Source organism: Podarcis vaucheri (genome assembly GCF_965113315.1).
Source record: "Podarcis vaucheri genome assembly, chromosome: 2".
Taxonomy (NCBI): Eukaryota; Metazoa; Chordata; class Lepidosauria; order Squamata; family Lacertidae; genus Podarcis; species Podarcis vaucheri.
The window spans coordinates 127,482,407-127,495,115 of record NC_138760.1 but is presented as its reverse complement, the minus strand read 5'-3'; the positions used below and the strand labels follow the sequence as shown (position 1 = coordinate 127,495,115).

The following is a 12,709-nucleotide window of genomic DNA, read 5'->3' as shown; positions in this document are numbered from 1 at the left end:
AAAGAAAGATCTGGAAATATGGGAGAGGATGAAATTTTCCTTTTTAGGAAGGATAGCAGTGGTTAAAATGAATGTTTTGCCGAGAATGTTGTTCCTATTTCAAACTCTTCCAGTTATTAAAGGTTTAAAACAATGTAAAGAATGGCAGAGAACCCTGATGAAATTCATCTGGCAGGGGAAAAGACCAAGGATTAAAATGAAAATATTAACTGATAAAAAGGAAAGAGGAGGTTTTGCTCTCCCAGATTTGAGTTTATATTATGAAGCAGCGTGCCTACTTTGGCTAAAAGATTGGATAAAACTGGAGAACAGAGACCTGTTGGATTTAGAAGGTTTCAATAATTGGTACGGGTGGCACGCATATCTCTGGTATGAGAAGGTGAAAGTCCACAGGGCTTTCTTAAATCATATTTTCAGGGGACCAATATATCAGGTCTGGGAAAGAAATAAGAACCTTCTTGAAAGAAAAACACCATGGTGGATCTCACCGGTAGAGGTCTTAACAAAAAAAAAAACCAACATGGAAGAGAAGACAGCCACTTACGAAGATTTGGTAAGAAAATCAGAACAAGGGCTTAAACTTAAACCTTATGAGGAAATAAAGGATCAATTCACCGGTTGGTTACAGTATCATCAGGTGAATGATATGTTAAAGCAAGATAAAAGAAAAATGGGCTTTGAGGACAAGAAATCAAAATTCAATATAGAAATAATAGAAGGTAAAAACAAAACATTGTCTAAATTATACAACATATTACTGGAATGGCATACAAAAGACGAGGAAGTCAAAGAGGCAATGATTAAATGGGCAATTGACTTCGGCTATAACATCGAGTTTGAAAAGTGGTTGAAATTGTGGAATAGAGATATTAAATTTACGGCCTGTACGAGTTTGAGAGAAAATGTCTGGAAAATGCTCTATAGATGGTATCTCACGCCGGCAAAATTAGCTAAAATCTATAGATCAGAAAATAAGACATGCTGGAAATGTGGTGAAGTGGAGGGAGACCTCTACCATATGTGGTGGCAATGCAACAAGGTGAAGGTTTTTTGGGAAGCAATTTATAATGAACTTAAAAAAGTTTTTAAATATACTTTTCCCAAAAGACCTGAGGCCTTTTTGCTGGGAATTATGGGTAAGGAAATAAAAAATGAAGATAAAAAAATTTTTCTCTATGCCACCACAGCCGCAAGAATTATGCTGGCACAAAACTGGAAAACAGAAAATATACCTAACGTAAGTGACTGGCAGGTCAAAATGATTAACTATGCCGAGCTAGATAGATTAACAGGCAGAATACGAGACCAAGACGACCAGAAATTTCAAAAAAATTGGAGTAAATTTTGGAAATATATTGGAACGGATATATAGGAGGAACTGGCGGTATTAGAAAAACTTTATCAGCTAATAAGTATAAACTTTAATAAACTAATTACGCAATCCGGGATTTATTTGATACTTACCAAAAGGGTGGAGGGAAGTCAAAGGCTAAGTAGAGCCTAATGCTTATATTATTTTTTTTGTATGATTGTATGCTTACTTTTTGTATAGCATGAAAATAGGATGAATAATTTATGTTAAAATGTCTATTTTTGTATTTGTTTGTCCTTTTTTTTTTCTTTTACAAATTCTGAATAAAAATTTACTTGCAAAAAAAAAAAGAAAAGGGTGTAAGGATTTATATTATGGTTTAATTTAGGTATATAAGTTAAATGTGGTTATTAAGACGAATTAAGTAAAATATTGATAAGGTTAAAGTTGAAATAATGAACTTGCTGAATTAACTATTGGAATGGGGATACAAGAAGGGGAGGGGTGGGGAGGTCAGGGATAGAGGTTAAGAAATTAAGGATATGAGATTATACGTGTGTGTCTTTGTTTTTGTACGTTTGTATGTTTGTCTTAAATGTGTAAAACCAATAAAAAAAATTATTAAAAAAAGAAAACCAGCACATACTGAGAGAGTATGGGAATTCCCTCTTCTACCTTCTTATATTATTTATTGTGATGAATTTTACTTTTTTCCATGGGGAACATTCAGAAGTGTCATCTTCCCCAACCCCGTGCCTTGAAAGGGTACAGTCTACTCTTCTGCCTTCAGGAATCTGGCACAGGGGCCATTCAAATGATCAAGTGTTTTGACTGGCTTTCTTCCTGTCTCTATTAGCTTTGCTGATACTAACATTAATTGAAAATAAAATAATTCTAGCACCCTTCCTTTTTGAGGAATGACACATACGTATTAGCCGTGTTTAGAGAGATCTGAGCAAATTCATCTATGGGGGCCTGGTGATAATTCACCCCAAAGACACTGAGCATATTTGTTGAGGTTGAGGGTTTCACCTCAAAAGCCACAATGAAGCGTTTTCAAGGGTGACAACGTGCAAAGGAGGCTGGGAATCATCCTCTTTGGGACAGAGGTTCTGTTGAGGACAGGTGAGGGGGGCAAGGGGAGGTCTTGTTTTGGGCTTCTGTGGGGAAAGGGCTTGACCTTCCTTCCTGTTCCCCCAGCAGAGTCACATCCCCTCCTAGACCGAGTTTCCAGTCCAGGCACTGCAAAGCGCGTGGGATCCTGGAACAGCCCTTTCAGACAACAGCTATCCAGGGAGCCAGTTTTTGAACAAGGGTTACATTCTGTGAATCGTGCCTAAAGCCAAAATTGTGTATAGTCAAAACACATTGGATTCAGACGCCCGCCTCCTCCTTTTGGTTTTTAGAATATTTTTGGCAAGTGCGTAAAGCTGAATGTGCTCAAGTTAAATGTGCGTAAGTTGCTGGCTTACTGGGCCTCCTGGTCTGCCCTTTCCACTCCAGGGGAGGCTGCCGTCGAGAAGGGAGATGGGCCCTTTCCAACCTCAAGGGACCCTTTCAGGGCAGGCGGGAGAACTAGAAAGGAGCTCTGTCTTTCCCAGGGCTCTTGGCTTTGTTCACTAACTATGGAGCTGAAAAGTCCCGGAGAACAGAGCAGTGAGTCCAGCATTTCTTCCCCCTCAGGAGAGGAACAGGATCAGCCTCAGCTGCCCTCAGTTCATGACTTGCAACTTGGAAGGATCTGAATGAATCCCACCATTGGGGACCTGGTGAAATTTGCCCCCTCAGCCTAGAGGCAGCTCCACAGGACAATCTTGGAACCACAAGTTGTCATGTTTGAGTAGTGCTAGAGCTTTATCAAGATGATAAATTAATTTAATTTGTACCAATCCTCCCTTCCAAAGGAATCTGCTTTGGTAAACATCTAAAAACAGTTCCAACATAGACACAGACTGGGGAAGATGCCAAGGGAGGTTGAGGAATCCCATTTATTCACAGTTAAATTAAAAATATTTCTGCAGATGTGAGATTCTGACAAGGTTTCCCCTTGGGTCCCTGCTGCTCTGCTCTTAAAAATACAGGATTCCTTCAGGCTCCCGTTGTGGATGTCTCTCTGTTAACCCCAATGCGGCCCTTTTTGCAGAGGCTCCGGTGGTGAAGGTGACCAGGAAGGCAGACTATGACGGCCTGGAGACCCTCGTTTGCCAAGTCCACGGCTTCTACCCCAAGGAGATTGAGGCCAGCTGGGTGAAGGACGGGGAGGTCTGGCAGGAGGGCACCCTCCGAGGATTGGTTGCCCCCAACTCGGACGGGACCTACTATCTCTTGCTCAGTGTCCAGATCGACCCCGAGGAGAGGGAGCGCTTCCGGTGCCGCGTGGAGCACGACAGCCTGAAGAAGCCTCTGGACGTGGCCTGGGAGAAGGAGCCTGGTGAGAGACAGACAGACAGACAGACAGACAGGAGGGGGAGGGGTGGGCTCTGGGAGGGGGGTTTCCACCCAGCTCCTCCCTTCAGCAGCAGCACAGCTCAGATGGGGAACCCCAGTTGGATCCTGTCTACGTCTCTGGAGGGAACTAACTGAATCAGAATCGGTAGATTTCGACAGAGATGCAGCCATTTCTGGCAAGTGTCTCATAGGCCTTGAACTCAAATTGGATGTTATAGGTAAAAACTGGCCATCACCTTCTTGCCTTTAAGCGCTAGTAGTTGTGATGTCAAAGAATGTGGGTACATATTTTACTTCTTCAAAATGAAATTTACTCACAGTCACTGTGACTGAAAAAGGGGCTACGAGCTTAAAAGAGGGAGCCCTGGACTGACTGTCCTTCACAGTGATAAAGATTCTCACTCGCTCCTCCTCAAACTCAGGCCCAGCTAGAAATACTAATACTCCTCTCCACTCAGCCCAAACATCCGCACACCGCTGGGAAGGGCAAGCAGGAATTTTAATAACAATGCTTGTCTCACAGACACCGCCAGGAAAGCTGCGCCTGCAGGAACCAAAGCAGAATGTCTAAGAGCAAGACTCCCTTTTCCCCAGCAGGAGCCCATGAATGCACATCCCCACCCACAGCCCAGACTCCCCTCCTCACAGGCAGGCAAGCGAGAATTATGGAAGCGGCCCTGGAGCCAGACACTCACACAGGCAGGGGAGATGTGCCTGTCAACTGTCTTCCTTAAATAAATTGTGGGTTTTTAAGACCTCTAATGCTGGATTCTGGTGGAAAAATACTCCCTTGTGTTGGGGCCACTACAGAGAGGACCTTGGCCTGTTATGAGGCAGAAAGAGTCCCTGCTTTGCACACGTAAAATCCTCCCGGGCTCAGCACCTCCACTCAAATCTCCTGCTTGAGGCCTTGGGGAGCTGCTGCCGCCAGTCTGAATAAAAATGTCTCTTGTCCCCTTTTAGTCAACCTGGGGCTCATTGTGGGAGTCATTCTGGGTGTCATGGCTGCTATCCTGCTGGTCTCTGGGATCATCATCTTCTTCATCCACAGTAAGTAAACCCTGGATGTCTTTGCTGTCTCTCCTGTGTCCTTCTGTCTCGGCCTCCGACTGGGAATGTGCTGGTGGAGCTTCCTGGCAATTGTCGCTGGCATCCCTATAGAGACCCCTCCCCTTATACATCCTTTGAACATGAACCCAAAGTCCTGTTGGCCATTCCTTTGTGCTCAGGAAATTCTCTTCCCACCTGAAATTTTAATCCATCAGTCCTGTACTCACTTAGCAGGCTGCCTTCCTTACATATCTTTAGGTGCCAGGCAAAAATGTTTCTCTCAAACCAGGCCTTGGGCCTTTTAAATGTGAGTTACTGGTTTGTTTTTGTTTTATTATGTATTTTGTGCTCTCATTTTGCATTTTTATTTGGGGAATCACCAAAATAATAATCCAAAAATGAATGAAGGGACTGGATAATGTTTCCTTCCACCCTCTTGGAATTTGTCCACTGCCTGGTTTCCCCATGTTGATCTTCTGATTTAATTTCCTCAATTCTTTCTACTTCTTTGTAACTTGAGTTCCTTGAAATGCTCCCCTTCTGGGCTCCCATTCCTTGGAGGTGTTTGAAAGAGACAAGAGGAGCATCTGCTGGGAAGGTTTCAGCATCTGAGAGCCAAATGGTTGGAATAGGTTTGGGTGGCCTCTGGAGGTCCCTTCCAGCTCTGACCTTCTGCTTTTGTCTTCACAGGGAAATCAGCCTACGAAGAAACCCCAAGTGAGTGACTCCTCCCCTCTCTCTGTCTGACATATTCCCCCCCCCAATATGGGGCAGGAACAGGTTACAAACATAGGAAACTAAACCTGGTGGCGGCCTGGTCCTTAAGCCCAAGACCCTGATGGGAAGCTTCAGCCTGTCTGCTCAGCCTGTCTGTGGAGAGCAAGGGGTCCCTCAGGGCCAGGAAAAGGCTGCAGAGAGACTGTCGGCTGAGGGAGGGGCTCCAAGAAGGAGCAGGAGGAAGAGCCCAGGGTGCGGGGAGAGAGGGATCTCTGGGGGTTTAATCTACTAGAACCTGAAGCTAAAGAATTGGTTGGGTGGCTCAAGTCTGTGGGTGTTAGGAACCCACCATTGCTCTCCCCCCTTCTGCCTTTCTGCCCCTTCCTTCCCAAATCACAGCCACCCCTGCTCTAGTCCCCCGCTGCCTCCATGCCAGGCTGTGCCCATCTCTCTTTGCCCCACAGGACCTACTTCTCCCTCCAGTGCTGTCCTTGAGTCCCCTTGCCTCTGGGCTGCCTGTCCCTGGACTCTTCTCAGCCCCCCCCCCCCGATTGAGACAGATTTGGGATGAGGGTGGAAGGAGGAGAAGGGCTGGGGGGATGGGATCTCCCTCTCCGGGATCCTGACTCCTGTGTTTCTTCCCTTTTGCAGTAAGAGACCAGGGGCTCGACTGCTCCGCCAGGGGTAAGTGGGGGGGCAGGTGGGGGCAAAGTGGGGCTCTTGCAGAAGACTCCGTGGGGAACATCCTCAAATGGGGAAAAGCTTCATATAATCTGCAGTGTCCATTGAGCTGAAAATAGCTCTTGTGACTCATTCTGTCTCTTCATCTGAGCTCCATAGAGGATCCCCTCCACCTGACAAATGGGTTCTACGCAGGATCTGAATGAGATCTTGGAAGGGGTTCTGGAAGGGATTTTTCTTTCCAGTGGACTGCTTTGTGTCCTTCTTCTATTCCCCCAAAGTGTGCAGCTTGGCTCACTTGCTTGAGCTGCCCTCTGCAGGCATTTGCTCTGCAGGCCCATTTTGGTGACACTCCTAGCATATCTCATGTCGGATCTGACATGATGAGGGATGGTGGTTTTCCTTGGGAGGCTGGACTAGACGGCCTTTGGGTTCCCACTAGCTCTGTAATGCTGATGTCCCCACACCATGATATTGGCTTTTGAAACACTTCTGTTCTATATTTCTGTAGTTTCATACCAGCCTGGTGGGTGAGATGAGACCAGAAGGAGCCTGCCCAAGTTTGGCTGTAGATTGCAGAGGCTCAGAGCTCCTCCTGTCCTTAAATGCTGTTTATGATGTTCCTTAATCCTGTCCTTGAGCCCCCTTGCCTCTGGGCTGCCTGTCCCTGAACTCTTCTTAGGCCCCTCCCCATATTGAGACTGATCTGGGATGGGGGTGGAAGGAGGGAGGAGAAGGGCTGGGATCTCCCTCCCTGGGATCCTGACTCCTGTATTTTCTCCCTTTTGCAGCAAGCGACCAGGGGTCCGACATCTCCGCCGGGGTAAGTGGGGGTGCAGGTGGGGGCAAAGTGGGGCTCTTGCACAAGGCTCTGTGAACATCCCCAAATGGGGAAAAGCTTCTCCTGTTACCCCCCTTGGGGTTTCCAAGAGTGACATAATCTGCAGTGTTCATTGAGCTGAAAATCGTTCTTGTGACTCATTCTGTCTCTTCATCTGAGCTCCACAGAGGATCCCCTCCATCTGTCAAATGGGTTCTACGCAGGATCTGAATGAGAGATCTTGGAAGGGGTTCTGGAAGGGAATTTTCCTTCCGGTAGGACTGCTTTGTGTCCTTCTGGTATTCCCCCAAAGAGTGCAGCTTGGCTCACTTGCTCGAGCTGCCCTCTGCAGGCATATTTTGGTGGTGCTCCTAGCATATCTCATGTCTGATTTGACATGATGAGGGATGGTGGCTTCCCTTGGGAGGCTGGACTAGATGCCCTTTGGGTTCCCACTAGCTCTGTAATGCTGATGCCCCCACACCATGATGTTGGCTTAACTTTGAAACCCTCCTGTTCTTTATTTCTGCAGTTTCATACTATCCCGGTGTGTGAGATGAGACCAGAAGGAGCCTGCCCAAGTTTGGCTGTGAACTGCAGAGGCTTAGAGCCCCTCCTGTCCTTTAATGCAGTTACAACATCTGGATATAGAATCATAGAATCATAGATCATAGAATTGGAAGAGACCACAAGGGCCATCGAGTCCAACCCCCTGCCAAGCAGGAAACACCATCAGAGCACTCCCGACATATGGTTGTCCCGACATATGGAGGGGTTTTGTCTGTGTTGACCAAGAGCCGTGCTCCGGTTCCCCTGCAGATGGGAGGGACGTCCACAACCAGCCCTCCTGGATTACCTCCTGCATCCCCACAACCTCACTGTCCTGTCTGACTAGATCCAGAGTGGTCCAGAGGTGACCTCTGCTGGAGTTGAGGCCTCTCTTCAAACATCCTCAGGCAGAGCAGAGAATGAGGAGCTCCAGGGGACATTCGGACCCTCCCCGTGGCAATGGCAGCTGCTGAGGCAGTTTCCTCCAGACCCTCTTTCTGTCATGATACCTTCAAGGCTCCAGTTCTCCAGCCTGGTTCATGGAGCTCCACGTCCAGGACAACCAGCTGCTGTTCTCTGGGGCTCCACCCTGGGCCTCCCATGATGCCCTGGGGCAGTGAGTTGAAAAACAGACTGGAGAGGGAGGAAGAAGCAGCTGAAGGGGGGAATGGAGAAGCAGGGAACTGAGAGGAGGTAGAGAGGCTGAGGGGATGGGGTGTAGTGACTCTCCTACAGGAGATGAGAGGGACTGATCCTGCTGACAGCCAAGGAGGAAGCCAGGAAGGAGACCTCCAGGGGCTACAGGACTCTTCTCGCCTAACCCAATAGATTTGCTGCACCTTCCTTTGAAGACACTGGATGTAATTATTTTTTTTACTTTTGTAATATATGTTTGACTTAAATAAATAAGGGTGCGCCCCCTTGTCTTTAGTAGTTCTTGCCATCTTATCACAGGAGTTCCAGAGATTTTGAAGTTCCTGAGAATATTCACAGACTCTGGCAGGGAGATGCCAATAATTATTCTTCGCTTGCAAAATGACTGAAGAACTGTTGTCCAAAGCGAGATGGGGTCATAATCTGTGGTTTTGCAGGGGTGGGATTAAGTTATATGAGTCCAAAAAGGTGTGAAGTCTGGGCAGTGCCTGGGTGGGGAACCACCTGGATGCTGCCTTTGGTTCCAGGACGAAAGAAAGGAGGGTTGGGAATATAATAAATATATAGATATCTGATCTGGGGCAGAGTGTGGTTGGGGGTGACCAAGGCAGGGTTGCCCTGAAAGTCCACAAACCCAGGAGGAAGTTCTCCCACTGAGAAGTTGCCCAAAATATTTAATTTGTCTTAAATTTTTATCCCACTCTTCCTCCCAAAGGAGCTCAGGGCAGCAAACCTCAAAATGTTAAAATAATACCATTTTTAAAATTTAAAATTAAAATAAGGTATTTTTTCTCCATCCGCCCTGAATAGAAATCTTCCCTCGCCCCTTCTTTCCTGGTGGGGAGTGGGATGCCATTTGGGGGCCGGCCTCAGGTGTCAAAATGTATTGGGCTGGCCTTGGTGTGTGAGTTATGCTACGTCCAATGGGACTTCACAGAAAACACCACTTAATAACAATACTACTACTGTAATAATAAATTTTATTTATACCCCGCCCTCCCCAGCCTAGGCCGGGCTCAGGGCGGCTAACAAGCAATTATATAAACAAGTTGAATGAATACAACTTAAAAACAAGATTAAAATACAACATTAAAACATTGAAAAATTAAAATGCAGCCTCATCACAGGAGGAGAAAGGAAAAAAGAAAGAGGAGGAGGGAATCAAATTGACTCCAAGCCAAAGGCCAGGTGGAACAACTCTGTCTTACAGGCCCTGTGGACAGAAATCAGATCCCGCAGGGCCCTGGTCTCATGAGACAGAGCTTTCCACAGGCCAGAGCCAGTGTTGAAAAGGCCCTGGCTCTGGTTGAGGCTAATCTGACTTTCTTAGGGCCCGGGACCTCGAGGGTGTTGCTATTTATGGACCTTAAGGTCCTCCGTGGGGCATACCGGGAGAGGCGGTCCCATAGGTATGAGGGTCCTAGGCCATGAAAGGCTTTAAAGGTCAAAAACCAGCACCTTATATATGACCCTAAATACTCCACTGGGAGCTAGTGCAGCTTGAAAAGCACTGGGTGAATATGCTGCCATGGCAGAGATTCCGTGAGGAGCCTCGCTGCAGCATTCTGCACCCGCTGGAGTTTCTGGGACAGCTTAAAGGGCAGCCCCATGTAGAGCGAATTACAGTAGTCAAGCCTGGAGGTGACCATCACATGGATCACTGTGGCCAGGGCGGGGCGGGAAAGGTAAGGGACCAACTGCTTGATGCGGCGAAGGCGCATCAACGCGACATTGGAGCACTGCACAATCATTTGCACATATACATGCGCAGATAATAGCACATCTAGGCAACACATGGAGAACTGAACTGATGGTTGCAAAGCATCCCAAATTATTCCTGTACCATTATAATTTTATTGTATAATCTTAGAAGGTTGTAGACTGAGACGTATGTTAACATTTGAGCAGCTCCTCCATCTGTGTGTGGGGTGGGTGCCCACCTTGAAAACGCCTCCGTGGAGCGGGGATCAGTTTTTTTAAAAAATTATTTGCATTTTCAAAAACAGGAACAGAGCATATTTAACCCCTCTCTCCTTCCCTCGTCCCACTTACAACTTCATACCAAATACAGCATGTATACATATACCATATGACTTTCCTTCCACACTTTTCCTGGTTCCTTTGCTTTTCTACTACTCTGCGTAATCCACATCTTTTTAATCATCCAATTTGTTATCTATTAAATACTCTCATCTATTTCAACTGCTGGATTTATACGAGACCTGCTAAGCTATGTATTTCTCTAGACAGGTTCTTGAAATATTCACTAGGCATTATCCAGTCCTCCTTATATTCCTTATATCTGTTTTCTCTTATCCTGTTCGTCAGACCAGCCAGTTCAGTATTCAAACATTTTACACTGCCATTCTTCCTGAGTGGGTGCTATCCTTGTTCTCCACCTTTGTGCCAATAAGATTCTACCTGCGGCAGTGGCACATAGTAATAAACTCTTTTGTTTTTGGGGGACCTCTGTTGTTACCATCCCCAAAAGAAAACTCTCAGGTGTTTTGGGGAAAGTCTTTTTAGGTATCTTTTTAAATTCATTTTATATCGTTTCCCAATATCCCTTAATTATTTTACACGACCATCACATGTGAATAAAAGATCCCTCAATTTCATTACACTTCCAAAATATACCTTTTTCTTCTTTAGACATTTTCGCTAATCTGGTGGGTTTTAAATACCATCTGTGGGCCATTTTCATCATATATTTTTTATCGCATAACTTGCCATAAAAGTCATATTTATTTTCCACAACTTTCCCCATAATTCATGATTGATATTGTGACCCACATCCTGTGCCCACTTAATCCTGCTAAATTTCACAAATTCCTCTTTTGTTTCCCACTCCAACAGCAGTTTGTACATATTTGATAATACTTTTATAATTGTATCTAATAGCTCTTTGGTAAACTGAGACTTTTGTTCTGCAAAGCCATTTTTCCTATCTATCTTAAACAATTCATTAATGTGATGTACCTGTAGCTCCGGTTTGTGGCTGGGACCCCTTCCTTTGCTGACCGAGAGAAACTGCGGGCTCTGCCCGACCAGCTGGGACTGTTGAGTATCCTCGCTCCCAGAATTTCCCTAACAACCTGTAGCCAATCCGTAACCAGATTTCTTAATTCCTCGAGATTTCTCAGTTTTGGCTCCTGTCCTGTAAGATCTAAAATTTCACTGTAAGTTAACCACTGCTTATCCATATTTATGCTTTTCCTGGTCGTAGCTTCCACTGGGGATATCTGCAGTGGTGTTTTTCTTTCTAATAAGTTTTCATACTTTCCCCATACTCTAAATAGGTTTCCCCCCCGATTACGTGATTTGTAAAAGTTTTATATATTTCCGCTTTTCCATAACATAGGTAGGCATACACCCACTTGCACTGATTCCAAAGCTGTGACATATGTGGGAACCTTGACCATTTTTTTGCAACCCGTGACTTGCTTCAACTGGTCCCTTGAAGGATTTCCTAGAAATCACCTGATTTCCATTTCAGCTGGGGAAGAAAGCAGCCGACAGGGGGCAGCAGAGGATCGAGAAAATAAGAAAGCGAGAAAAGACAAATGGGGCTGTGGAGAAATGGGTGAGGGTGTCTTGTGGCAGAGAGAGTGTGAGGGCAGGAATCCATCCTGGAAACAAGCACAAACACACCCCAGTGTTAATGGAGGATGAGGACTTCCTCAGCAAAATCTGCCTCCGTTTTTTTCAATTCCTGTGAGAAATGTCAGTCAAGCAGCCTGAGATGCTGTCACTTGAGATTCCTTTGCTAGCTTGGCATGCAAACGAAATTTAGATTATTGGAACTTGCCAAAGACTATTTAATGCACCCTCAGCTATTCATCTTATAAGTAAAATTGAAAACAAACATTAGAAATAAAAAGGCCTTGTTCTGGGAACTGCCCTGGGACTTTCCCACCTGACTCAGAGGTTGCTGAGGGAGGCAGAAGGGGGCAAAGTCCCCTGGGAAACAATCCAGTTTGGAACGGAGAAACACACCTTTTCAGATAATACAGAGCACGGTGAAATCACAATAAATAAAACCTCCCCTTCAGTAGTTTCAAGTACTACTACAGGTTCCTCATAATATCTGTAGTGCATTGTTTACTGTGAACTCCCTGCCTATTGCAACAAAGCGCGTGGCTTTGCTAGACTCTTTTCGGGCACCTGCTAAAAGCATTCTTCTTTAGGCAAGCATACCTAGATGCTTAGGAAGTTGAAGTAATTTTAATCTTAATATTTTAGCTTCTGTATGTTTTAAAGTAGTGGAACACCCTCCCTTCAGGTGTGAAGGAAATAAGCAGCTATCCTATCTTTAAAAGACATCTGAATGCAGCCCTCTTTAGGGAAGTTTTTAACGCTGTATTGTTTTTAACACTTGATTGGGAGCCGCCCAGAGTGCCTGGGGAAATTCTGCCAGATGGGTGGGGTATAAATAACAAATTATTATAAAGTAGGGTTGTTAATTTTTCTTGATTTTA

The 12,709-nt window shown here is 45.5% G+C and overlaps 1 protein-coding gene and 1 long non-coding RNA gene across 3 annotated transcripts in view; one reads left to right on the top strand and one right to left on the bottom strand.

Moving 5' to 3' along the window:
• Window positions 1–12,709, top strand: part of LOC309527417 (major histocompatibility complex class I-related gene protein-like) — a 54,023-nt gene that overhangs the window by 15,416 nt on the left and 25,898 nt on the right. The window contains exons 4-7 of one of the 2 annotated variants that reach the window (XM_082214268.1): window positions 3,456–3,743; window positions 4,724–4,810; window positions 5,501–5,527; window positions 7,000–7,031. In XM_082214268.1, coding sequence (XP_082070394.1) covers window positions 3,456–3,743; window positions 4,724–4,810; window positions 5,501–5,527; window positions 7,000–7,031 — 434 coding nt within the window. Of the gene's footprint in view, window positions 1–3,455; window positions 3,744–4,723; window positions 4,811–5,500; window positions 5,528–6,719; window positions 6,758–6,999; window positions 7,032–12,709 lie in introns of those variants that run through there. The other variant, XM_082214269.1, reaches the window with a different exon arrangement.
• LOC309527441 lies at window positions 8,442–12,247 on the bottom strand. Its single transcript, XR_014217217.1, has 2 exons — window positions 11,327–12,247; window positions 8,442–11,210 (listed from the first exon to the last, which is right to left on the bottom strand). It is a non-coding gene; the product is annotated as an uncharacterized lncRNA (long non-coding RNA).